Source organism: Conger conger, chromosome 9 (genome assembly GCF_963514075.1).
Source record: "Conger conger chromosome 9, fConCon1.1, whole genome shotgun sequence".
NCBI classification, from domain to species: domain Eukaryota; kingdom Metazoa; phylum Chordata; class Actinopteri; order Anguilliformes; family Congridae; genus Conger; species Conger conger.
This window is the reverse complement of record NC_083768.1, coordinates 41,144,926-41,168,282: the sequence shown is the minus strand read 5'-3', so window position 1 is coordinate 41,168,282 and position 23,357 is coordinate 41,144,926. Positions and strand designations below refer to the sequence as shown.

At 44.4% G+C, this 23,357-nt stretch overlaps 4 protein-coding genes across 4 annotated transcripts in view; 2 read left to right on the top strand and 2 right to left on the bottom strand.

Moving 5' to 3' along the window:
- Positions 1–1,191, top strand: part of si:dkey-266f7.9 (uncharacterized protein LOC100006223 homolog) — a 3,859-nt gene extending 2,668 nt beyond the window's left edge. The window contains exon 4 of the mRNA XM_061255663.1: positions 408–1,191. Within this exon, the coding sequence (XP_061111647.1) occupies positions 408–674 (267 nt within the window). The 3' untranslated portion in view covers positions 675–1,191. The remainder of the gene's footprint in view (positions 1–407) is intronic.
- Positions 1,192–1,775: 584 nt separating this feature from the next.
- On the bottom strand, positions 1,776–5,093 carry LOC133137659 (protein rapunzel-like). The gene is made up of 2 exons (XM_061255999.1): positions 4,954–5,093; positions 1,776–2,959 (listed from the first exon to the last, which is right to left on the bottom strand). Exon 2 carries the CDS (start codon positions 2,922–2,924, stop codon positions 1,776–1,778), a length of 1,149 nt encoding a protein of 382 aa, XP_061111983.1. The 5' UTR covers positions 2,925–2,959; positions 4,954–5,093.
- Positions 5,094–5,630: 537 nt separating this feature from the next.
- LOC133137374 (uncharacterized) lies at positions 5,631–12,037 on the bottom strand. Its single transcript, XM_061255619.1, has 4 exons — positions 11,305–12,037; positions 9,045–9,476; positions 7,967–8,063; positions 5,631–7,498 (listed from the first exon to the last, which is right to left on the bottom strand). Exons 1-4 carry the CDS (start codon positions 11,696–11,698, stop codon positions 7,291–7,293), a joined length of 1,131 nt encoding a protein of 376 aa, XP_061111603.1. The 5' UTR covers positions 11,699–12,037; the 3' UTR covers positions 5,631–7,290.
- Positions 12,038–12,698: 661 nt separating this feature from the next.
- On the top strand, positions 12,699–22,624 carry LOC133137042 (uncharacterized). Its single transcript, XM_061255035.1, has 8 exons — positions 12,699–12,777; positions 14,321–14,531; positions 16,424–16,534; positions 16,720–16,791; positions 17,355–17,480; positions 18,204–18,314; positions 18,964–19,062; positions 19,430–22,624. The coding sequence occupies exons 2-7, from the start codon at positions 14,361–14,363 to the stop codon at positions 19,060–19,062; spliced, it is 690 nt and encodes a 229-aa protein (XP_061111019.1). The 5' UTR covers positions 12,699–12,777; positions 14,321–14,360; the 3' UTR covers positions 19,430–22,624.
- The last annotated feature ends 733 nt before the right edge of the window (positions 22,625–23,357 follow it).

Below are 23,357 nucleotides of genomic sequence, written 5' to 3'. Positions count from 1 at the left end.
TAGGGGATAGGGAAAGAGGAAGTCGGAGGTAGAAATAGGGAGAGAGACAGTCGAGATGTGGAAGTGGGGAGTGGGGAGATATGGGACGGGGAAGTGGGAAATAAGGAAATAGTGGAAGTAGGGTGAAAGGAAGCAGAATTAGGGAGGAAAGAAGTAGGAAACAGGGAAAGAGGAAGTGGAAATAAGGGAGGAGGAAGTTGGGAAGAGGTGAGAAGGATGGAAGAGGGGAGCGAAAGTAAGAGTAATGGAAGCAGAAAGAGAGGGAAAATATTAGTAGCTATTATTTTTCCTAATGTACAAACAAGAAAACATTTAGAGAAGCTGTGGATAATCTATGATGATGGCAGAACCGGGCCTTTCTTTGAGGGCTAAAGGCATGGTCTAACCCCCATCCCCGCCCCCCTCAGGTCCCCACCCTCCTGCACGTGCCGCAGAAGTGGCAGAGCGTGCACAAGCACCTGGCAGCGGCGGCCGAGGGGAACAAGGCCCGCGTCTTCCTCACCTTCGCCAGCGGGGCAGGGATCTTCGCCTACCCAAACGCGGTGGCCCAGAGGATCAACGCCCGGCTTTACAAGTACCTCTCTGACATGGCGGGGGTCTCCAAGCGCCTGGGCATCGTCACCATGGACTTCCCCGCCGCACCCCTCCTAAAGATGATCATCGACTTCAACTGAACAGACTTCGCCCCACCATCTCCCATCCCCCATAGCTTTCTGCCTTTCAACTGCCAGGACATAAATATAGGGGAATACTAGATCAACTGAACAGACTTCGCCCCACCATCTCCCATCCCCCATAGCTTTCTGCCTTTCAACTGCCAGGACATAAATATAGGGGACTACTAGATCAACTGAACACACTTCGCCCCACCATCTCCCATCCCTCATAGCTTTCAAATGCCAAGACATAGATATAGGGAACACTATGTTACTTTTACATAATCACAGGATTTGTCAAAGTAGCACTTCCAACTGGTGGTGTATGATTCTTCAACATCAGAACATGTTAAAAAATCAGAAGAACACATGACACCTGGACAATTATCATTTGATTTCAATGTTTACTGTTTGCAAAAAAAAAGGGCATTGTCACATACATGGTGTCAAATCAATACGTCATTGATTCAAGTCACAGAAAATACAGCACCAAGATCACACTTTTCAAAGTCTCTAGCTATACTTTTTTTTTTTCAGCAACGGCATTGATGATCGGTAGCTTAAAATAAAGCATCCTTTCTGCATTTCAAAACGAGTCACGTAACCCATTTCATTTTAGCAGTTCATTTGGAACGAGATTTGTTTTCCCGAAATGTTTTACCATAAGACAGCTGCGAAGTGTTATGAGGTAGATGTTCTATCTTTGGCACCACAACAAACAAATGGCTTTCAAGGTTGACGTGTTTATGCTGAATGTTTATTCTCGCCTGTCCTTACTGATAAATGCACACACACCCTCTACTTATCAGTTTTCCCACACTAGCACAACTTGGATTTCCTGATAATAATGTTAGATACCAAAGTCTAACATATGGTATTATGCAAAATAATTCCCTTCAACTAGCACAAGCACACCATTGATATTGAAAAGCCACATCATCCGGTCATTTTTTCACTTAAAATGTTTTATCTTTTACACATGGCTAAATGTCCACACCCACAGAGATTATACCTGAAACAAGACGTCTTAAGACATGAGTGCCCTCTTGCGTAGTGTCCATAGCCACTGCAAAGTGTGTGTAAATGTGGCTGTTCCAATGCCGTGGGTAACGTTGGCGGTCACTCTGCGTGTATGTAGATGTGGGCGTTCCTGTACCTTTGGTAGTACTGACAGTCATCGGGGAAGCTGCTGCTGTCCACAGCCACCGCCCAACGACTGCTGACCACGTGCACGAGACCCTGCGGCTGGCAGACGCGAATTCTGCGTGCCATCTTCTCCAGGTCCCGAATCCTCCCCTGGCTGTAGGACACCACCACCACGGTCCCACCCTCGTAGGTGAAGTGGCTCCCCCCGCAGATGGCTTGGTCCTTGCTCCCGTAGACTAAGTCGCTGAAGCAGCCCCTTGAGCGGGCGTAAGCCCGGACCGACCAGGACACCCAGTCGTACTTCTGGTTGAGGAACTCGGCGATGTCGCCGGCGAGCTCAACCGGAGGTCTGTCGCTCCACTCCTTCAGCCTCTTCCCGACGTCCAGCTCGGCCTGTTCGGCGAAGCTGGCCTTGCAGGCCTCGACCGCGGCCTTCATCTTCTCCTCCACGACCCTCATCCTCTCCCCCCAGTCCTTCAGGACATCCTCTTCCTCGCCGGCCCCCTTCAGAGCCGCCTGGCCCACCAGGGCGATGAGCCCAATGCAGAAGAGGTTCTTCAGACGGGCGCAGAAGTCCTCTGTGACCCGCCGGCTCTTTTCGTGATAGTTGAGGGTGATCTCCAGCACCGACTCCCCGGAGAACTTGTCCCCTGTCACAGCATTGTACAGGGTGTGCAGGTTCTTGTCGCCCCCGGTCTTGGAGAAGTGCTCCAGAAACAGCTTCTTCTTGACCTCCCGGAACTTGGACTTGGCGTTGAGGATGTCCATGAACTTGCGGAACTGATTGCTCAGGTTCTCCTCCGCGGAAAAGTAGGCGACGTCCGCCCCGCTCTTCCTGATCTCCTGGTCGACGCGGCGGATCTCCTCGGAGACGACCCCCAGACGCTCTCGAACCTTCTGGAACTGCTCCGTCATGAACTCGGCCTCCTTGCTCTCCACGTTGTCCAGGGCCAGCTGCACCACGGGGCCCACGACGGAGAAGACGGGCAGCATCTCGCCCACCGTCTCCACCAGAAGCTCCGCTCCTTTCTCCAGGGTCTCCATGAAGGCCTCCACTGACTCCTTCTTGTCTGCCAGCCGCTTCATCAGCCTGGAGGCCACCGTCGCCTCGACGGCCGACATCGCTGTATCGATGATGTCACGGACAACACTGATTCCTGAGATAACAATAATATTACCATCAGGTGGTATATTGTATTTACAGTAGAAAGAATATGTATATATATATATATATACACTCAGTGAGCACTTTATTAGGTATTTATTAGGCTTATTTTTTAGACTTTTACTGCTCTAGCCAATCCACTTTGAGTTATATTGCGTTGTGTATTCAGAGATGCTCTTCTGCATACTGTAATGAGTGGGTATTTGCGTTACTCTGGCCCCTCTCCTCTGACCTCTTTCATTAACATGGTGTTTTTGCCCCTAGAACTGCTGCTCACTGGATGTTTTTTTGTTTTTTGCACCATTCTCTGCAACTCTAGAGACTGTTGTGTGTGAAAACCACAGGAGATCAGCAGTTTCTGAGATACTAAAACCACCCTGTCTGGCACCAACAATCATTCCACAGTCAAAGTCACCTATATCACATTTCTTCCCCATTCTGACATTGGGCTGAAAAACAGTTGAACCTCTTGACCACGTTTGCATGCTTTTATGCATTTAGTTGCTGCTACATGATTGGCTGATTAAATATTTTCATTAATAAGCTGGTGTACAAGTCTACCTAAAAAATAGCTCACTGGGTGTATTTATGTGTGAATGCTTTAAAGCAGCCATATTCTTATGCATTATATACATTATTCATATACCATATTATACAATAAAAACATGAAATATGTTAAATATCCTAGCTTGATAGCCTGATAACTGGCCTGACTTTAAATCCATATTCAAACTAGCCAGCCTGCTAACTTCAATAACAGGTTCAAACAGTCAACCCATTCGTATCTCCCCAGCTTTGACTGGTTGAATGTGGATTTATACCTGCATGTGCTTAAAGCACTATTATCTTTGGACATGTTCTTGAAGTTGAATATTAACTGGGACCCGCCTGAAAGTGGATTCATACCTGGCATGGGTAAGCTATATTATCTTTACTACTTTTAAATGATTACATTTCCATTCCGATCCAACACACATCCCACGCAAGAGTCAGTGACGCTCCATCTCAAAGTGAAGTAACAGAATGAATAGTTAGCCACAGAAAATGGCCAGATATTAATTCTGTTGTACTGACAAAAGTTTACACACCCTACCCAACAATAGCCATGTGAAAAATATTTATGGCTGGTAACACCAAACAAAAGGCATGCAGTATGGTGAGAACGTTCAGTTAGGGGAAGTGTTTCAACTCCAAACATTCTGCCAGGAAAGTTGTGGCATATGGTCCAGGTTTTGTGGTTCACATTTACATTTAAAACAGTTAGCGGATGCTCTTATCCAGAACCACTTAGATTGCTTTCTATTGACATAAAATACATTTATTGAGCTGGATATGTTTTCTGAAGTACCTAGCTCAAGGGTGCAGTGACATCATTGGGAATTGAACTTACTGAGCCTAGGAGTTGCAAGGCCAATTTGGTAACCATCCCCCTACATTGGCACCCTAGCTGGTAACAGTACATACAAGGGTGCTCAAGGGTTCAATAGCAGTCCCAAATCTGGGAATCAAACCAATGAGTGCATAGTTAGAAGCCCATTTCTCATCATTTATAAGAGCGGTTTATAAACACTCATCGTCAGAGTGACAGTTAAAGAACGGAAACTCTTCTGAGAAGACTGTTTACAACACCACAGCCTTCTCTGAGGTCTCATAACTCCTCAGATCTCACAGCTGTCTAATTGCCTGACCAGTTACACAGACAAAAGACCAGCTGTGAACTCAGGGCTTTTTTAAACCAGACTCTATACATACACTGGTAACTGGTTCACTTGTACATATAAAAACTTGTACACATATTTAATTATGCATAGATTGTCATCTTAACACTTCCAGCTTTTGAAGTTAATGTAATTTGACTCCGTATCTACAGTATGGTTGAGGTGTAAAAATGTTCAGCCGCATTTCTTTAAAAAACAAATAGAAGCTCACTTACAGGTGCATTCATAAAGCGTTATTCTTCCACTATATAAAGTTTTTTTTTTTTACCTGAAATTTGTGTTTATTGATCCTGGCTGTGTTGTCCGTTGCCCCCTACAGAGCAGCGAATTGAAAGCATCTGACAGGACCTGTCGGTTTCAGTTTCCTGATGCCCTATGATGCACTTCCTGTTAAAGAAGGTTGTGGCCTCATCGCAGCTGAATCGGAACCGCAAGTGTGGCGAAACCAACAACACAAACTGGGAAACCGCCTTCGACTTTACTTTTCAAAACAGGCATTTTTCAAACAAAACAGACCATGTAACACCCCTCAAGTATCGTTCAACTAAATTATTAAAATCACTGACCAAAAATGTTTTCACATGCATATGACATAAAAGGAAAAAATTAAAAAACATGTAAATGCATTTAGTTGCTGCTACATGATTGGCTGATTAAATATTTTCATTAACAAGCTGGTGTACAGGTGTACCTAAAAAATAGCTCACTGAGTGTATTTATGTGTGAATGCTTTAAAGCAGCCATATTCTTATGCATTATATACATTATTCATATACTATATTACACAATAAAAACATGAAATATGTTAAATATCCTAGCTTAATAGCCTGATAACTGGCCTGACTTTAAATCCATATTCATACCATATTAATTATACAGTCATCAGCAACTGTTGCAGTCTGACTGCTACTCAAAGGAAATCAAAGAGCTACTTCAGACACAATCCATCTTCCAGGCGCAGTTTTAATATAAAAACTGAATTATTGCAAATTATTACAATAACCATAAATCACTACCAGGCTATAACACGTCACATCACAGCCGTCCCTGTCACTTCAAATGATTTCAAGTTAGAAAATCAGCAAGTTTTAGAGCCAGCAGTGAGAAATACAGAATGACGTTTTCAGTTGAATTTACACCGGACTGTGAATCCTGGCCTCTGGAGTCCATAGCACTAGACCTGCACACCCAGAAAAAAACAGCCCAACATTGCCTTCCCCCAAGAACAGCCCAACATTGCCTTCCCCCAAGAACAGCCCAACATTGCCTTCCCGCAAGAACAGCCCAACATTGCCTTCCCCCAAGAACAGCCCAACATTGCCTTCCCCCAAGAACAGCCCAACATTGCCTTCCCCAAAGAACAGCCCAACATTGCCTTCCCCAAAGAACAGCCCAACATTGCCTTCCCCAAAGAACAGCCCAACATTGCCTTCCCCCAAGAACAGCCCAACATTGCCTTCCCCCAAGAACAGCCCAACATTGCCTTCCCCCAAGAACAGCCCAACATTGCCTTCCCCCAAGAACAGTCCCACATTGCCTTCCCCCAAGAACAGTCCCACATTGCCTTCCCCCAGTGCTGTGAAAATAACACACATTATGGCATCTCCACATTATGTCATCTCTGCCAATCATTTTAGTTTCGCCTCTTATCAGTGATGAAATAAACAACGCCTTAACATGTTGTTGGCTTGTCAGTCTCTGTAATTTGACCAAAGTATCACATTTTTTGACCGAAGGATCACATTACAGAAACAACAGATTCAGTACAGTCATATACAGTACTGTACAAAAGCGTTAGGCACCCAAGGTTTGTTTTTAATATCAATTTGGTCTTGTGCCAGTAGGAAAAAGCATTTGAAAATTTCAAAACATTGATTTTCTAAAAAATGAAATGTTACAGTGACATTTTTACCTCTTGTTAAATAAAGAACATATTCAATAATAGACCACTTTTCAGATAAAAGCTTGATTGAGGCTGCCCGGAATTACCTGGAGAGACAGAAGCAAGTGAGACAGTCAAAGTCGGCAGAAGAATTGTGGCAAGCTCTCCAATAGGTTTGGTACAACCTACCATCTCATTTTCTCATAAAACTGCAGGAGAGCGTACCTAAGAGAATTGATGCGGGTTTTAAAGGTGTACAAATATTGATTTGATCTAGTTCACTGCCCGTTATAGCACATTTTTTATTGTTTTTTTTTTAAAGCATCTTAGCTTTAGATATGTTTTTTTAGTTTCTTTTTTACTCGTGCCGAAGCCTTTCGCACAGTACTGTATATCTTTCGGTTCATATAGAAATGACCCAAGTAAAAAAAGAAAAAAAGAAACAAAAACTTCATAGGAGGTAAAATCATACAGTGAATGGATACTGAAGAGCGGTAATTTAGGCTTCGTCGGAGTGATGGAAGAGCACGGCGGTTACCCTGGTAACCGGAGAGTTGCAGGTTCAAACCCCGTCTGGGCACAGCCCTTGTGCTCCAGAGTGAGGTACCTGACCTACACAGCCATATGTTAAATATGGACACATAGCAACCGCCAAAACGGGGCTCCAGATTTCACGACTTTCAATCTTCCCAGGTGCAAAGTCTCCCATCAGCCCAACGGGACTTAGTTTCCTGTTGGATCCCAGCTCTGGAGGATTTCGGTGGGGTCCAATAGTAGCTCTGTGTTCAGTGCAAGGTTGCCGTGGGGGCCAATCAGAGGGCAGGATTTCTTCCGTGCGCGGTGTCGCCTGGCAGCCTCTCTCCAGGCCTCTCTCTTGAGCTGCTGGCTGTGCTCAGGAAGGTCTTTGATGGACTTCTTCCTCATCTGGTACCTGACACGAGAGGGACCAGACAAGGCCATTATCACATGTTCATACAACACTGACCAGACCTGGGTCTAAGGCACAGTTCAGACACAACCTTCCAGCGGTAACACAGAGAGTCTTTCTAGATTCTCAAGCACAGTTCAGACACATAGCTTTCCAGCTGTAACACAGAGAGTCTTTCTAGATTCTCAAGCACAGTTCAGACACATAGCCTTCCAGCTGTAACACAGAGAGTCTTTCTAGATTCTCAAGCACAGTTCAGACACATAGCCTTCCAGCTGTAACACAGAGAGTCTTTCTAGATTCTCAAGCACAGTTCAGACACATAGCTTTCCAGCTGTAACACAGAGAGTCTTTCTAGATTCTCAGACAAAATTCAGACACAGCTTTCCAGCAGTAACACAGAGAGTCTTGCTAGATTCTCAGGAACACAGTGAGTCTGCGGAACCCGAGGTCCGAGCCCGCCTGGCTCACCTGCGGCGGTCCGTTTCGCGGTAAGCGCGGTACTTCTCCGGGTCCGCCCGGATCCTGGCCCGGTAACGCTGCAGCTTCTCTCGGTTTGACATTCTCTCTGGAGACCGGAGCAGGGAGAAACAGCTTAGTCAACATTAAAAATAATATTCACACCAACACTTAGGCTTAGGAATTGTATGCCCCCCAGTTTAACATTTTCAACAGAGACATCTTGCTATTTGGTTTAAATAAAGGTATGAAAAGTTCCCAAAAAGGTACACATGCCTGTGGCTGGTGCAGTACCATATTGGTATTACATTATTACATTACATTATTGGCATTTGGCAGACGCTCTTATCCAGAGCGACGTACAACAAAGTGCATACCCATAACCAGGGATAAGTTCGCTGAAAGACCCTAGAGGGAAGTACAATTTTAACTGCTACCTGTACAACAAAGATAAGGATGAGGGCCAATTTTTTTTTTTTTTTTTTTTTGTACAAAGATACAAACAAACAGAGCAAAAGTGACCAAAGTTAACTATCCAAACACTGCTTACTCGTATAAAATTATACCTCTAGCCAGCAATATATTATATAAATTTCTACCTTTTTTGCTTGGAAAACATTCTTATTTGGACCCAAAGAGATGCATTGAGTTGCACTCACTATCGCCCTGTTCAAATTGCAATAGAGTAGCCCTCTATATTGTGGGCGGCCTGTAGCGTAGTGGTTAAGGTAAATGACTGGGAAACACAAGGTCGGTGGTTCGAATCCCAGTGTAGCCACAATAAGATCCGCACAGCCGTTGGGCCCTTGAGCAAGGCCCTTAACCCTGCATTGCTCCAGGGGAGGATTGTCTCCTGCTTAGTCTAGTCAACTGTACGTCGCTCTGGATAAGAGTGTCTGACAAATGCCAATAATGTAATGTAATGTATATTGAACAAAAGTTAATAAACCTCCAGTGAACTGAATATCACCATTACATTTGTCGGTCTGCCCTCACCACCAGTCTCAAGAATTCACAAAAAAGTGTCCCAAATTACCCGAATTGACCTAAACCCTACTCATCTCTAAAACCGATCCAACTGAACACGTACTTGTTTGACAGGGTGCAGGCAGCACCGTCCTCGCTCTAGGCGGAACGGGGAAACCAAAGCTGTAGTTCCGGCTCTCGTCAGCAGGGGGAGCTCCGTCTCTGGGCCACGTTGAAGCAGCAGCAGCGCTTTGAGGCATGGGGCGAGTGCCGCCGCCACCGCCGTCCTCCCGAATACTGTTATCGCACACTTCCCACTTAATGCAAGCGGTTTCGAAATCCGGGGGTTCCTCTTTCACAGGCAAAGGGCTGGAAGCCGGATTGGCCGAAGTCGCGACGGGCTGCCTGGCGTCGCTCTCCGATTTGAGCGCGTTACCGTTCGTCCACTCCCCCTGCGATTGGCAGCGAAAACCGTCGCTGAAGCCGACCAGAGAATCGTCTACCGTCCCTCCCCAGCCTGGATGTTCCGCCTGGCCTGTTGCACTCGCACAGGGACCTGCAAATGTGTGCAGATACAGAATCTCATATCACAGACCCAACCTGACAGCTGAACACACTCTCATAAATGAAATGACAGTGGAGGTACATTTTTGTTCTTCAAGGACTACCATTTCCCAAATGTCCAGTAATGTTCCCTTTGGGTACAAATGAGTACGTTTTCCAAGCAAAAAAGGTACAAATTAATATAATATGATGCTGGCTAGAGGTACAATTTTAAATCAATGGGGTACCGCCCCAGTGACATGCATGGGTACCTTTTTAGGCACTTATTGTACCTTTATTTCTGTGTGCATTAGCTCAAATGTGTTAACCCCCCCCCCCCAAGTGTATATAATAGTAATAATATAAATGTAAAACGCAGAGTATATATACATACACTCAGTGAGCACTTTATTCGGTATTTATTACTTATTTTTTAGACTTATGTCTTCTGCTGCTGTAGCCTATCCACTTAGAGGTCTTCTGCTGCTGTAGCCTATCCACTTAGAGGTCTGACGCCTTCAAAGATGCTCTTCCTGTCAGCTTCGATCAGTCTGGCCCTTCACCTCTGAGCTCTCCGGCATGATAATGCACCATGTCACATTACATTACATTACGTGGCATTTAGCAGACGCTCTTATCCAGAGCGACGTACAAGAAAGTGCAAATCAATCACAAGAACAAGTGCAAAAGTAGACCTGAGAGGACAGTACAGTTCCGAGTCCTAGTGTAAACATACACAAAGCAAAAGTAATCTCAGACTGGTTTCATGAACAATGACAATGAGGGGCGATATGGCTCAGGCAGTAAGAGCAGTAGTCTCATTGGCTCAGGCAGTAAGAGCAGTCGTCTCATTGGCTCAGGCAGTAAGAGCAGTCGTCTCATTGGCTCAGGCAGTAAGAGCAGTAGTCTCATTGGCTCAGGCAGTAAGAGCAGTAGTCTCATTGGCTCAGGCAGTAAGAGCAGTAGTCTCATTGGCTCAGGCAGTAAGAGCAGTCGTCTGGCAGTTGGAGGGTTGCTGGTTCGATCCCCCGCCCGGGCTGTGTCGAAGTGTCCCTGAACAAGACACATAACCCCCAAATGCAGCCAATCGCTGTCGGCGTGTGAGTGTGTGTATGAATGGGTGAATGAGAAGCATCAATTGTACAGCGCTTTGGATAAAGGTGTTATATAAATGCCAACCATTTACCATTTACAATGAGTTCAATGTTCTCCAGTGGCCTTCCCAGTCACCGGACCTGAATCCAAAAGAACACCTTCGGGATTGGTAGAACGGGAGAATCGCAGCATGAATGTGCAGCTGACAAATCTGCAGAAATTACGTGATGTGATCATGTCAACATGGAACAGAATCTCAAAGGAATGTTTTCAACATCTTGTGCAACCCATGCCACAAAAGAAATTAGGCTGTTTTGAGAGCAAGGGGGGGGGGGGGGGGGCTACCCAGTATGAGCATAGTGTTCCTAATAAAGTGCTCAGTGAGAGTATATGAAAGAGAGCTTGAGAAAGCACCGTGCTGATGTATTGTGAAATCTCTCCATGCTGCATGCATTAAAGAGTGCCTTATCACATTGGTCCTTTCCTCAACATTCCCCTCCCACCCCATAACAGTAATGATAACGATGATAAGACTACTGATGTCTGACATGATCAATAATAATTACGGGGTATCCGGCTGGCAGGGATCCTGCCACAGGATGCTCTCTTGTCCTACGTTAAGGCCGTGTGGGACTCCAGCAACTGCTGCAACAGTTTATCGGACAGGACACACCGCAGCAGTGTGTTTTGGCCAAGCAATTTGTTTGTGCAGCTGCGTTAGTCGCAACTCTTAACAGTACACTCACTGGCAAACTCCTTGTTCCACACAGGTTGGCCGTGCAGGTCTACCTCGGCGTCGCAGGAGCCCGGTTTAGCGCACAGACCCTGTTTACTGTTTTCCTCCGACGAAATCCCGGAGTCAAGGCTGCAAGTTGAATCCACGAGACCACCTTGTCCCACTGTCAGTCTGTGTCGCCGCAGTGATATCAATTCCCGTTCCGCGGACTTCATTTGCATTCGCAGTCGTTCGTTCTCTCTGTCCCTCTGGGCCACCATCATTTTATATTCACGTATTTTGTTGTCGTTTATGTTGCGCAAAACATACATGACGGTTTTTATCGCTGCCTTAATCGCGTCTTCAATTGCGCGGGCGTCCTCTTCATTCGACAAAAATGAGTCAATGCAGCTTTTTTGTGTCATTTTCACAATTGACGGTTTCAGACTCTTCCCGGAATGCTGCACAGTGGTTTTCACTCACAAGTTTCTCTGCTGTTTTGACAACAAAAGTTGCAGTTGCTTGTAACTAGTATTCAGATTCAGCTAGCTAGCTAGTCCGTTATAATTATCCGTATAGGATTAGCGAGCTGGCGCATCCATCTAATGACAGTGCATCTAATGACAGTGCCATACGATTTGAAGTGTTTGAGAATAAATAAATGTATTAATTATAGATCCAATAATGATGTCAATATTGCCGGTATACTGCATCAATGTGACGAATACTCTATTTTCCCTGCTTGCTTGTGCTTCCGAGGTGATGACCGGATTCTCCACAATACTGTGTTGTATTTTGGTGCAGCGCCCCCATTGGAGGAACAAAATTATTTCATGGTGACGTCGATAACCTGTCATCGTCACAAAGGCGCAAACAATTGCTTACTGCTGCTGAGTACTAACTCTAGTCATAAAAAGTGCACACGATTAATGATATATTCGTTATAAACACTACGATTAAGAACACACTACTATAGTGCTACAGTAACAGAAATCATTTGGATAATGATCGATTAATTGAATACAACAACTCGTCTACTATAACAGTGAAATGAATCCAGCACGAATATTGGATTTCTTTAGAAAGCTTATATTACTCCATCTCTCTGTGTTTACGCAGCTTCCTATTTTGCTCTCTAGTTTAGTTTTGGCTGGTAGAAGTAGGCGAAAGAAGTGGTCATTTTATAAACCTTTCAATACAGTTGTCGAAGCGTTTGTTTTTATACAGCATATTGATTTAATAACTTTTGACAGAGAACAATTTGATCGGGGATATCACAGCGTACCAACATCATAATCAATGTTAATCAGGTCTTAAAGACTAGTGGAGATTTGGATCTTCGTAAGCTTTGGGAGAAAGAATTACGCGTCGCTTAGAAAGATGTGGAAGCCTACGCCTTTAAAAGGGCAGAGGCAGACCGAAATATTTTGGTATTGAACGGACGTGCCATTTTAAGTCAGCAGGGCGCGCGCACTCCACAATATACAGATCCACATAACACACAGTAAGTAAAAAATAATGTTCAATTTGTTTTCTACAAGTTATTGCATTTCTCGGGGTTTGAATGAGTACAGTCATGCTATTGTCAAAATTGCTACTGCAGTTGGAGCATATAAATTAAGGATGGGAATAAAATCCTGAAGTAAGTGCAAAAATGATTTTGGGAATCGCTGAGGGGGTCTGACGAATGTATTCCGGGAAACCTTTTATCAGGAGACTCGCCCATCGCGGAGTCCTCGCAGCCATTTTTTCCCAGGGAGACAGAAACTAAATTCTGTCCGCTTGTGGGTTAGGGGGAGGCCTTTGGTTAGTGTGGCTGAACGCGAGTACGAACAACGTTAGTAGACAACATCCAGCGGTACCTTATAGTCTAACTCAAGGATCGAAATGTTAGCGTAATGTCAAATATCCTCCCCGTGCCATACCGTGACTGGTGCCATTAAACTCGTATCGTAAACAGCGTATCAACAGTAAATTTGCTCTATTTGTAGTGGTAATTTTACAGTCGCGACCGGACTGTTGTTTCAGTTTCGCGCAGGCTACCCACTTGCTCTCTCGGGCTATCTAAACACAAAAGGTGATGAACCTGCCGCGAAGGTAGCTGTTCACCCCAAGATTCGAGAGCAGCACTTTAGCCCAGTTTATTTCATAATAATAACAACAATAATAACAACAACAACAATAATAATAATAGTAATAAAAATAATAATAATAATAATAATAATAATAATAATAATAATAATAACAACCGTTTCATTAAGTCAAAGCTCTATATAGTGAACGGAGTAGGGGTAAGGTCACTTTTACATAAACAAGCTATTATTTAGCCCATCTACGGTCCTAATTTGCCTTCTGTCTACTGAATATCCAGTACTGCCTCAAGCCTTGGACTTGAACATAAGCCGCGCCTTGGCCGCCATTCAGTGGGGGTGGGGAGTTTGAAATGGGTCCATAATCGATATCTCCAGCAACCCAATTCCCATGACCTCAGCCAAGGGTGGCAGAACACGGCGAGAGCTGCGCCTTCTTCAACACCCCGAGGGTCTCTATGACAGGGGAAGCTGTTCCACGCATTGGAACAATCTTTGTGTTAGAAATATAAAAAAATCTTACTCACATGTGTGCACAGTGTACCTTTCAGGCATGATGCGCGCCTCGTTTGGCAGACGGAATTCAACCGCAGCCTCGCTTTTTAAACCGTTAAAACCGTAAAAAGCTCAGTCGTATCCCTTCCTTAGTCTACAGCAGGGGCCCTCAATAAGTGGCCCTCGGAGAGCTGGCTGGGGGGCTTGAAATGATGGCAAATCTTAGGAAAACTTAAATCACAAAACATCGAGACAAGTGTTTATTCAGCTATAAAAAATGACGCAAAGCAAGCAATTAATAAGATAACGTGTTTTACTTTCTAAAGATCTAACACTCTCACGTGATTTCTATGAATGCGGAAATGGGAATAATGAAGGATTTAGGCTTTGTAAATATTTCAGAATTACTACAACGGCAGATTTTTTGAAAGTAACATTTATCGCGTCGCCGCTCGTCTCCAGGTCCCGTGGCGGCTTCAGGCAGCGGGCCCGGGGGACTAAAATGGGCAGCAACGCCGCGGCCGTGATCTCCGCCATGATCACCAGCCAGGTGTACCCGCAGCTGTACTACCCGCCACCCGCGCGCACCGTCGCCCGGCAACGCATGGAGGAGCACGAGCGGGAGTCAGAGGCGCCAGGGACGTCCGCCAAGGGGACCAGCCAAGCCATCGGGGTGAGAGGGTCGCGGCACGCTGCTGCTGCTGCTTCCTGAAGGGTGCGGTCAGGGCGGGCGCTCAGGCGCTTTTTTTAGGAAGAGGCTCGAGCGCACGGATAAATTACAGAGGTCTTCCTTGGCCTACCAGTCCCTTTGCGATCGCTGTGCTCACCAGTTCTCTCTTTCTTCTTAATGATGTCCAAAGGAGTTTATTCTGCAGTTTATTGTGTTTAGCCTAAGGTTTGGCCTGTGTCTTGTCGTGTCTAGGAAACGACAGAGTCCAAATCTTCAATTTGTCGAAAAACATCTTCGCGAGGGAAAAGACGACACCAGGCAGCAAGATCTTCAGGAAAATCAGACTTTATTAGCACACGTGCATACAGCCGGATCAGCTCTCCAGAACTGAACCCCGACTGTCATTTCTACACCCATTTTATACACAGTTACTCCACCTACAACTCCTCCTCAAACCTCATTCTGGCAAATCACCCACACTTTTCTTATCGTAACTCCTCCCAACGCTCCTCCCACAACGTCATTGTGGAAAATTGCCAACGGACCTTATGCTCTGCCAACTCTGTACAAAGTTCAGGGCATTCTGCCAACTACGTGTCCTCACTTCACCCCGCACCTGCTCTTGGCAAACTACCAGACCTGATAAAGTTCTGGATGCCCTCCCTCTAACACGTCATCCATACACGTCACTCTGTATCTTTCGCTTTTATAAGATGAACTAAGCAGCAGTAATCATTGAAAATATACAGACAAACTAAACATTTCATTAATATTCACTTCTAATATACTTTTCTAATATACCGACATACTAAACATTTGATTAATTATTCTCTTCTAAGGGAGTAAATGTACGTAGCATTCTTTGCTCTCATTTCAACAGTTTTCACTGTGGTTTCTTGCGTTTTCATAAGCTCAGCTATAATTAATGTTCTAGGTCAAATAGATACACTTCTGGCATAAAACATCGAGAGTCCCGGAGAAATCAGCTGTACAGTCATATCTTGCTCTGCCCGTGTCCTTGACAGTTTGGTCTACACAGTTCAAGACGGGCCCCCCCCCCTGCCAGCTGGCTGCTGTGTAATTCTAGCACAATTTAGCAGTTAATCAGTTTGAAACTATACAGGGTACATATCATACTTTTATCCAGATATATTGATAAACTTTTAGCACACATCGTCGAGAGTTTTGGAGGAACCAGCCTGCTCACTAAGGTGGAGTCTGATTTTGACTTGTGATTGTTTATCATGCTTTTAGGAGGGAGATCTTTTGTTCTGTGAATTTTCCCCTACAGTCTCTTGACTGTTTCCTTCTTATTTCTCAGCTTCATAATGGCTTCCTTGACTTTCATTGGCACAACTCTGGTCCTCATGTTGACAAACGCCAATAAAGCAACCAAAAGCCTAGAATCAAGATTGGATACTGAAAGCCGTCAAATACCTGTGTATTGGTATAAAAAGGGATGTAATTCCTACACGGATCGCCCGATATGGATGTAAATTATTACAACTGACAGTCTGCGCTTTAATCCTGTATTCATTGTTTCATTTCACATCCAGTGTGCTGGCATGCAGAGGTAAAACAACAAGTTGTGTCGTTGTCCAAATACAATTACATTTGACTGAATATACTGTCCATCATCTCTTGGGCTTTTACAGTCATTGGCCCTCTTAATTTCTTCTTCCTGTCTGTGGAGAGGGAAATGGACTTCTGCTTTATTTAATTTTCCAATACTTAGGCTTCGCTGCTTACAGTCCTGTATCTCTACCCACACGTAATGCTAATGCTTTTTAATTACCTGCTGAAAGTCTCAGTATGTGACTAAGTAATGCAAATATGTTTTGTCTGACAAACGTGATTGTCGTGTGTGTGATTTAGATTTTCCTGTCTTTCCGCAGATTTTCCAGATTACTCTCGGCATAGGCATCATCGTAACGTTGTTGCTCACAATTATGATCAGCCATTTCAGCGTGCTCAATTTTGTGATGTCCATGACTTCTAGTATTGTGGTGAGTAGTGTCCTGAAACAGAGAAGATTGATGTCAAAATTCCTTGGGCTCATTTATAAGAATTATTATTAATGCTACTTAATGGTGAAGTGTAACTAGTAACTACATATACTCATTAAAACCCCAAGTTTGTAATTAACTTGTGGTAAAAAAAAAAAAAAAGAAACCGTTTTTCTATTTTTCAGTACATGACCAACGGAACTATGTCTTGCTGCAGATGGAGATGTATGGCAGGAGTGAAGCGACGTCGTGGGGTGGTGAGTCTGAAAACGCCGCTTCTTGATTGACACTCGAGAGTTCTCGGTACTTCCACTCCACAGTATAACCTCAGTAGAGAAATTAGTGCATCAGGAAGGGTCAGCAAGAGCAGACACGCCCGCAGTAAACGTCATAATCTGTCCGTACTCGGCCTCAACCGCCCAGGAGGAAAGTTCGGCAAAGTTTCCATAGGAAATGAACGAAGCGATCGATTACCAGAGCACAAAAACCCGGATTTGCACTTTTATGTAATCTCCAAGATGCCCATGGCTAACAACATCTTACACCATGAGCCTACAAAATTAAATAGTTAACGCCGCTTCTGTCATTTATTTGTGACTGTATCTTAGGCTGATAATTGTCATGTCCACAAATAGATAATTGTATATAGATAGATAGATAGATGGATTACTAAAGACAGATAGACATACAGAGAAAGGGAAAAAAATGACAGAGAAAAACTGTGTGAAAGACAGACAGGCATATGCTGTAGCTTGATGTTCAGTGTTTGGTGTAAATGACTGGCCGGCGTAAGCTCTCTGGTTGTGTGCACTCGCTGCAGATCAGGGCGACCATCGTCATGACGACCCTCGGACTGCTGATGGCCCTCACCAGCATCGTCTTCTACTGCCTGAGCTTCGGCGGGTGGCACGGAGGGCCCTGCATGGCGCTGTACTGCCACTACAAGGTGCACGGCTCGCCTCTGCCCCGCCCGCTTTTGTTGCCGCATTACGCCGATAGACCTCTAGGGCCCGTAGATTGGATTAAGATAACATCGTTTACTGGGGGTTCCTTTAATTTAATGTCCTATGCAGGGTATTATTTTTTGTTTGAGCTTGCTCTGTTGCGTAAGCAAATTTAAAAAAAGAAATAATAGTGTACGATTGTTCATGAACCTACATTTTCACAATTAAAAAGAAAAGGTAGCATAGACGTGTTCTGGAGTCCGTACGTAGTAGAACAGTAAATGTTTTTGTTGTTTTGGATGCAATTCCTACATGGTTCAGGCGATGTACCCTCAAATTGAAGCTGACAGCCTGCACTTCAAACACAGTGTGGTGGAACACAACCGCCACTGTCCCAATCCTTTTGCGTTTAACTGTATATGGGCAGGGTTTTGAAAGGCATTGGGTTGCACCCTGACCCCTGACCCCTGAAGACAGAAGGGTACTGTGTGCCTGTCCCATGGGCCTTTTTGATGGTGGTGTACCTTTCCTGTCCGTGATAATAATTAGCCTGATAGGCGTAATTACGCTGAGCTGAGCTGAGTGAGCTGAGCTCACTGGCCGACCTACTGTTTGCAGTCTTGGAGGCAGCCAGGTCAGTCACTAAGGTTACATAGTAAAGGCAGCGATGCCCTTAGCCCGCCTTGCCTACCCTGACCGTGCGTCTCCATGGTGATGTGGCTTAGGACATAAACCCGATGCCTGTCCTGATAATGCTGCTGTTCCTGACCATCTTGGAGCTGGGGTTTGCCATCATGACGGCCGTTCTCATCTGGAACCATCACGTCGATGAGCTCGTGAGTCCAGCTGACTCCTAACATAATACAGCATGATGACAAGAAAAATAATTTCATATAATAATGATGGGGATGTTGTGTCGCAATTGGCATACACTGATACACTGATCGTAGTCAGGAGTATTTCCCCCATAGAATTGATCATTTCACAGATGTTTTTGCTTCTTCTGGGGGCCCACAATTCAAGCTAAAGTTACATGGGCCCTTCAGCCGTGAGAGGCTGAAAGAGCTGCCCAGGGTTAAACACCATATGTAGCACCACCTTCTGCTGCCCCCTTGTGTTTAGCGAATGACATGCAGAATATGTGTGGTAACAAAGAGGGATTATTTAGAGCAGGACTGGCCAACCCTGTTCCTAGAGGTCTACCTTCCTGTAGGTTTTCATTCCAACCCTAACAAAGCACATCACATTCACCAGCTAGAGCAGGGCTGTCCAACCCTGTTCCTGGAGATCTACCATCGTGTAGGGTTTCACTCCAACCCTAACTCATTCAACAGCTAGAGATCTGTTCAAATAGCTAATTGGCAGGATCACAAACAAAACCCACAAGATACATGTCCAAGAAAAGTGTTGGTCGGCCCTGATCTACAGAATCGTTTTTTTATTTACTCACCCAAACCCCTCTCCCCAATTCTCTTGTTGAAACAGGACCTTGTGGCCTTTAGCCAAGAAGGATGGAGGGATGGAGAGAGGGGGGACGACAACGGGAAGCCGCTGAGGGCCACCTCTCCCTCCGCCAGTCCTTAGGTGAGTCACTAAAGGTTAACCCGTGCTAAACCTGTGCCAAACACATAGTCTAAAGTACAGAACCCAAAGTGTGTTCTTATCTGACATCTCCAAAAATTAAATAAAGCTATGTTTCCAATTACGAGGTTTTGGTGGTGTTTAACGTGCCAAAAATGTACCTGTGGAAAAACTCAACTGCATGTCCTCTTTCCCAGTACCCAATGATAGTTACTCACAAATATCCGCGCATGGGTGGACTGCATGTGGACTGTGATGATGTCTGCTTCATGAATTATTGTTTCTTTTGATGCAAAAGATTGCGTGGATACTGACTGGCAAAGGTAAAACACCTTGATAACCTCTATCTTTTGTTCATTTCCTTTTATAGACCCATGGAAGCCAGCAGTTGTGACATCTCTGCCTTCCTCTGGTGGTTTAGACCCAATCACTCTGTATATCATTTATTTCTTAAATGGTGGCCATTTCACTACCCCCCACTAAATCCAGTTGGGCATGGTGACCCTTCAAGTCATTTCAGGCCTACTCGTCATAATATGTAGCGAGAGGTTGTATAACCCGCCTCATTCCATATCTTTTTTTTTCCCTTTCAGTTTGCCGTTTTGAATGATTTGTGCCAGGTGAGGGTTTGCAGCAGAGGTTATGTCAACATCACACATTAAATAATAGGACACAGGTTTTTATTTTCTACCTATATTCTAGTGAATACTGGCTGAACATTTTTACGGGTCGGGTGTAGTCAACCTTGGTGAGCGCATTACGTAGGACGATGCCGTACTTTTTACAAAAAGGTGGCTACACCTTTAGCTTCTCAGGCTTTTCCTCTCTTCTTTCAGTGGACGGAGAAAAGAAGGGAGGGGGTAGAGGGTGTTGCTTCATTCACAAAACCTTCACCACTTGGTCTCTCGGCCAATGACCCTTGGCAACAGGACAGGGCGTTGGCCAATGAGAGGCGCGCAGCTAGAACGGGCGAGGAGAAAAGCAACACCCGCATGAACCGTTCCGTTTCCCACAGTTTTCATTCTTCGCCCTGTGGTACTGTCATATCAGCGGTACTACAGTAGCCTATGGTACTGTCATACCCTATGGTACGACCGTAGGGAGTGGTACCGTAGCTAGTGGTACGGTCATAGCCTATGTACTACCGTAACTAGTGGTACGGTCATAGCCACTTATCACTGTCGTAGCCTGTGGCACTACCCAGTAAGCACAGTTTGTCGCTGTGACATCTGCGCGATGTAGCCTAATCAAATTTACCGGGAAGACGTTGTATTTGATCACTGGCCCTACATCGCCGTGACTTCGCTGTTGGAAGGTCTAGCATCTAGAGCGGTTGCTCGCTGCTTGCAGCGCTCTAAATACAACGTCGCCCCGATTCATTTAATTCAACTGTATTCTGGGCAATTTATGTGCGCTTACCGGCCCTACACTGCCGCGATGTCGCTGTTTGAAGGTGTAGCATTTACAGCTACCATAGTACTACCGTAGCTTGTGGTACTATCATAGCCTGTGTCACAGTGTGGTGCGACCATAGCGTGGTTCTCGGACTACTGGCCTACCTCTATTTGGCCTTTATTTGCTGTTAATGTATGGTGAATTTTCCCAGTTTAATCTTGTAGATGTATTGGTATCAGCAAACATCCCCTGTTACCCAATTCAGAGCGGACCCAGACTATAATGCACTGTGTAGTATACACTAAGAATGTTTGTTTTCTTGCACTTTATCGTTGTATTTATAATCGTTTTTGGCACTTTTTAGACTATATTACCAACAGTATTACACTTTTCAAAACAATAGTATTTTTTCTATAATCTGTTAAGGAGGTGTCTGGGATCTTTGAAACAATACGTGTGTTGGTGGCACACACACACACACATTTCAATTTTCGATAATCCAATGCGGTTTTTAAGTGGTGATCCTCTTCAGAGTACAAACCCAATCAAAGAGTTGCATTCCTCTAAGGCAAAAAGTACTGGTCCCAATTAGTTATAGAGTTTTATATACGTTTTTTTAATGTATGTATACCCTTGTATCAAATTAGAATATACTAAAATTAAATGAAAAATAATATTTGTACTTTTTTTGCTGGAAGTATTTATTTGAGAACTGCTATTTTGCAAACAAGTGATTGATTTCTTTTTTTTTTAGTAGAGGATTTTTTATAACATAGGCCTAAGTTACTGTTTTTGCGTATTTGGACGAGCTATTTAGCGACGTCTTCACGTTGATATACATTTTATGACAATATGACAACTGTTATGATGTTATTTCACAGTGTAAGCGTGCTTGCTGCTTTTTCATATCAGAGCTGCGTTCAAGAAGACTGACGTTGAAGAGCAAACGTATTAAAAGAAATTCCCCGTTAGCTTAGCTTATGTTCGACACGTTCATCGACAGTCGGGTATGTCGGTTGTCATTTAAGTGTTCTTCAGATAACTAGATATATATCTAAGTTAATTTTTTAATTGTTTTCAAGGTAGCTGTAACATGAAAGCTATCTATATCAGCTCTGTATATTAGTTAGCTGGGTAGCTAGTTGTTTACCTACTTTGTAGCTCGCGATTACGATTACTTACCGTAATTACCCTCTGTTTATTGAAATCCATCCTTATGTAAAACGTGGTAGTGGCGAACTAATCGTTCAACAACCACCGTCATAACGACGAATCTTGCTTGGCACATCCGCCTTGATGAACGCAGCTCTGAGCAATGTTAAAGGCCATTTTATACTATATATACAGTGCCTTCTGAAAGCTTTGGCCTCTGCGCAAGAGTGGCTCATCTTTTTGTGTGAAAGAGGACGATTTTATGTCATTTATAATAATATAAAAATGTTTAGCCTGAAAAAAGTATAAATGTTTGGCACAACCCAAAACCACCCGGTAATGCCAGAACGGTGATGGCAGCCTCATTGTTATGAGGTTGCTTTTCAGCAGGTGTGGTTGGGAGACTAGCTGCCATCAAGGGCAAGATGGATAGATCCAAATACAAGAATGTCCTCGAGGAGAACCTATTTTTGTCTGCAAGAGATCTGTGTTTAGAGTGAAGATTCATGTTCCAGGAGGACAATGACTCATGGCACGCTGGAGACACTACAAAGGAATTGCTTTAAAACGAGGGCAGTATTCTGGATTGACCCAGACAAAAAGCGAAATCTGTGCCATGACCTGAAAATTTCTGCCACTGTCTGCTTGCTGTGCAGAGTTGGAGAACATTTTCACAGAAGAATGGGGGAAAAAAAGAAAGAATAATCGAAATGTGCAAAGCTCAGTAATGACAAGCTTGCTGCCAAAGGTCTATCTACAGTGAGGCATTGACTAGGTAAATAAAAAAAATGTTTTGCTTCATAAATGTGTTGAATGTATGATGCTGGCGAAGGGGAAATTATTTCAACACATTCAAATTTTAAGGTGTAAACAGGGAAATGTGAAAAAGGGTGAAGGAGTTCAATATCTTTTGATGGCTGTCTACATGTTGTGATATCTGTGTTACATGTATCACATTGAAGTTATATTACTGTGTGTTTGCTATTTAGCCTGATGGTAATAAAACGTGTAAAAGGCATGGTTTGATTTGTCTCTGTTCAAGTACGAAGAGTAATACTTGCAGTCACAGCCTACATGTGAACATTGTGCGTTCAGAGCGTACAGTGATGAATCTATACTAACGTTCAGAGCGTACAGTGATGAATCTATACTAACGTGGTGTGACGCACGTTGCCCTGACCTTTTGAGTGGAGATTTGTCAACGTCTGAAAATACGGGGCTGTCTGGGAGGATTCCGTTCACTTCTGGGAACTTTGTGCTCCGCGTTTCGTAATGTTTACGACACTGGAGAACTAAAGTCAGCCTCCTTTTCTCCAGGCAGCCAGGTCTGTCTTTACCGGCCAGTGGCCAAGCCTTGCTCACAAAGTCTGTCTTTTGTCATTATCTTTCCTCTTGTTACATTACATTACATTATTGGCATTTTGGCAGACGCTCTTATCCAGAGCGACGTACAGTTGATTAGACTTAGCAGGAGACAATCCTCCCCTGGAGCAATGCAGGGTTAAGGGCCTTGCTCAAGGGCCCAACGGCTATGCGGATCTTATTGTGGCTACACCGGGGATCGAACCGCCGACCTCGCGGGTCCCAGTCATGTACCTTAACCACTACGCTACAGGCCGCCCTTACTAATACTTACTAAAGTCTGCAAGTGCAGAGCATCCCAATACGGGTTTCTGTCTTCACCAGGTACCTCGGTGCGATTCGCTGTGTACCCCACCTCACTTTTAGACTTGACCACCTTAAAATGTTTC

Bases quoted from the DNA above. Each gene is read 5' to 3' on its own strand.
- LOC133137374 (XM_061255619.1), bottom strand. From the start codon at position 11,698: ATGACACAAAAAAGCTGCATTGACTCATTTTTGTCGAATGAAGAGGAC. The intron at 9,477-11,304 runs GTGAGTGTACTG...ACACATTTGCAG, and splicing joins GTGGAACAAGGAGTTTGCCA to GTCCCTGTGCGAGTGCAACA. The intron at 7,499-7,966 runs GTGAGCCAGGCG...CTCTCGTGTCAG, and splicing joins CGCGAAACGGACCGCCGCAG to GTACCAGATGAGGAAGAAGT.
- LOC133137042 (XM_061255035.1), top strand. From the start codon at position 14,361: ATGGGCAGCAACGCCGCGGCCGTGATCTCCGCCATGATCACCAGCCAG. The intron at 16,535-16,719 runs GTGAGTAGTGTC...TCTATTTTTCAG, and splicing joins CCATGACTTCTAGTATTGTG to TACATGACCAACGGAACTAT. The intron at 17,481-18,203 runs GTGCACGGCTCG...GATGTGGCTTAG, and splicing joins CGCTGTACTGCCACTACAAG to GACATAAACCCGATGCCTGT.
- LOC133137659 (XM_061255999.1), bottom strand. From the start codon at position 2,924: ATGTCGGCCGTCGAGGCGACGGTGGCCTCCAGGCTGATGAAGCGGCTG.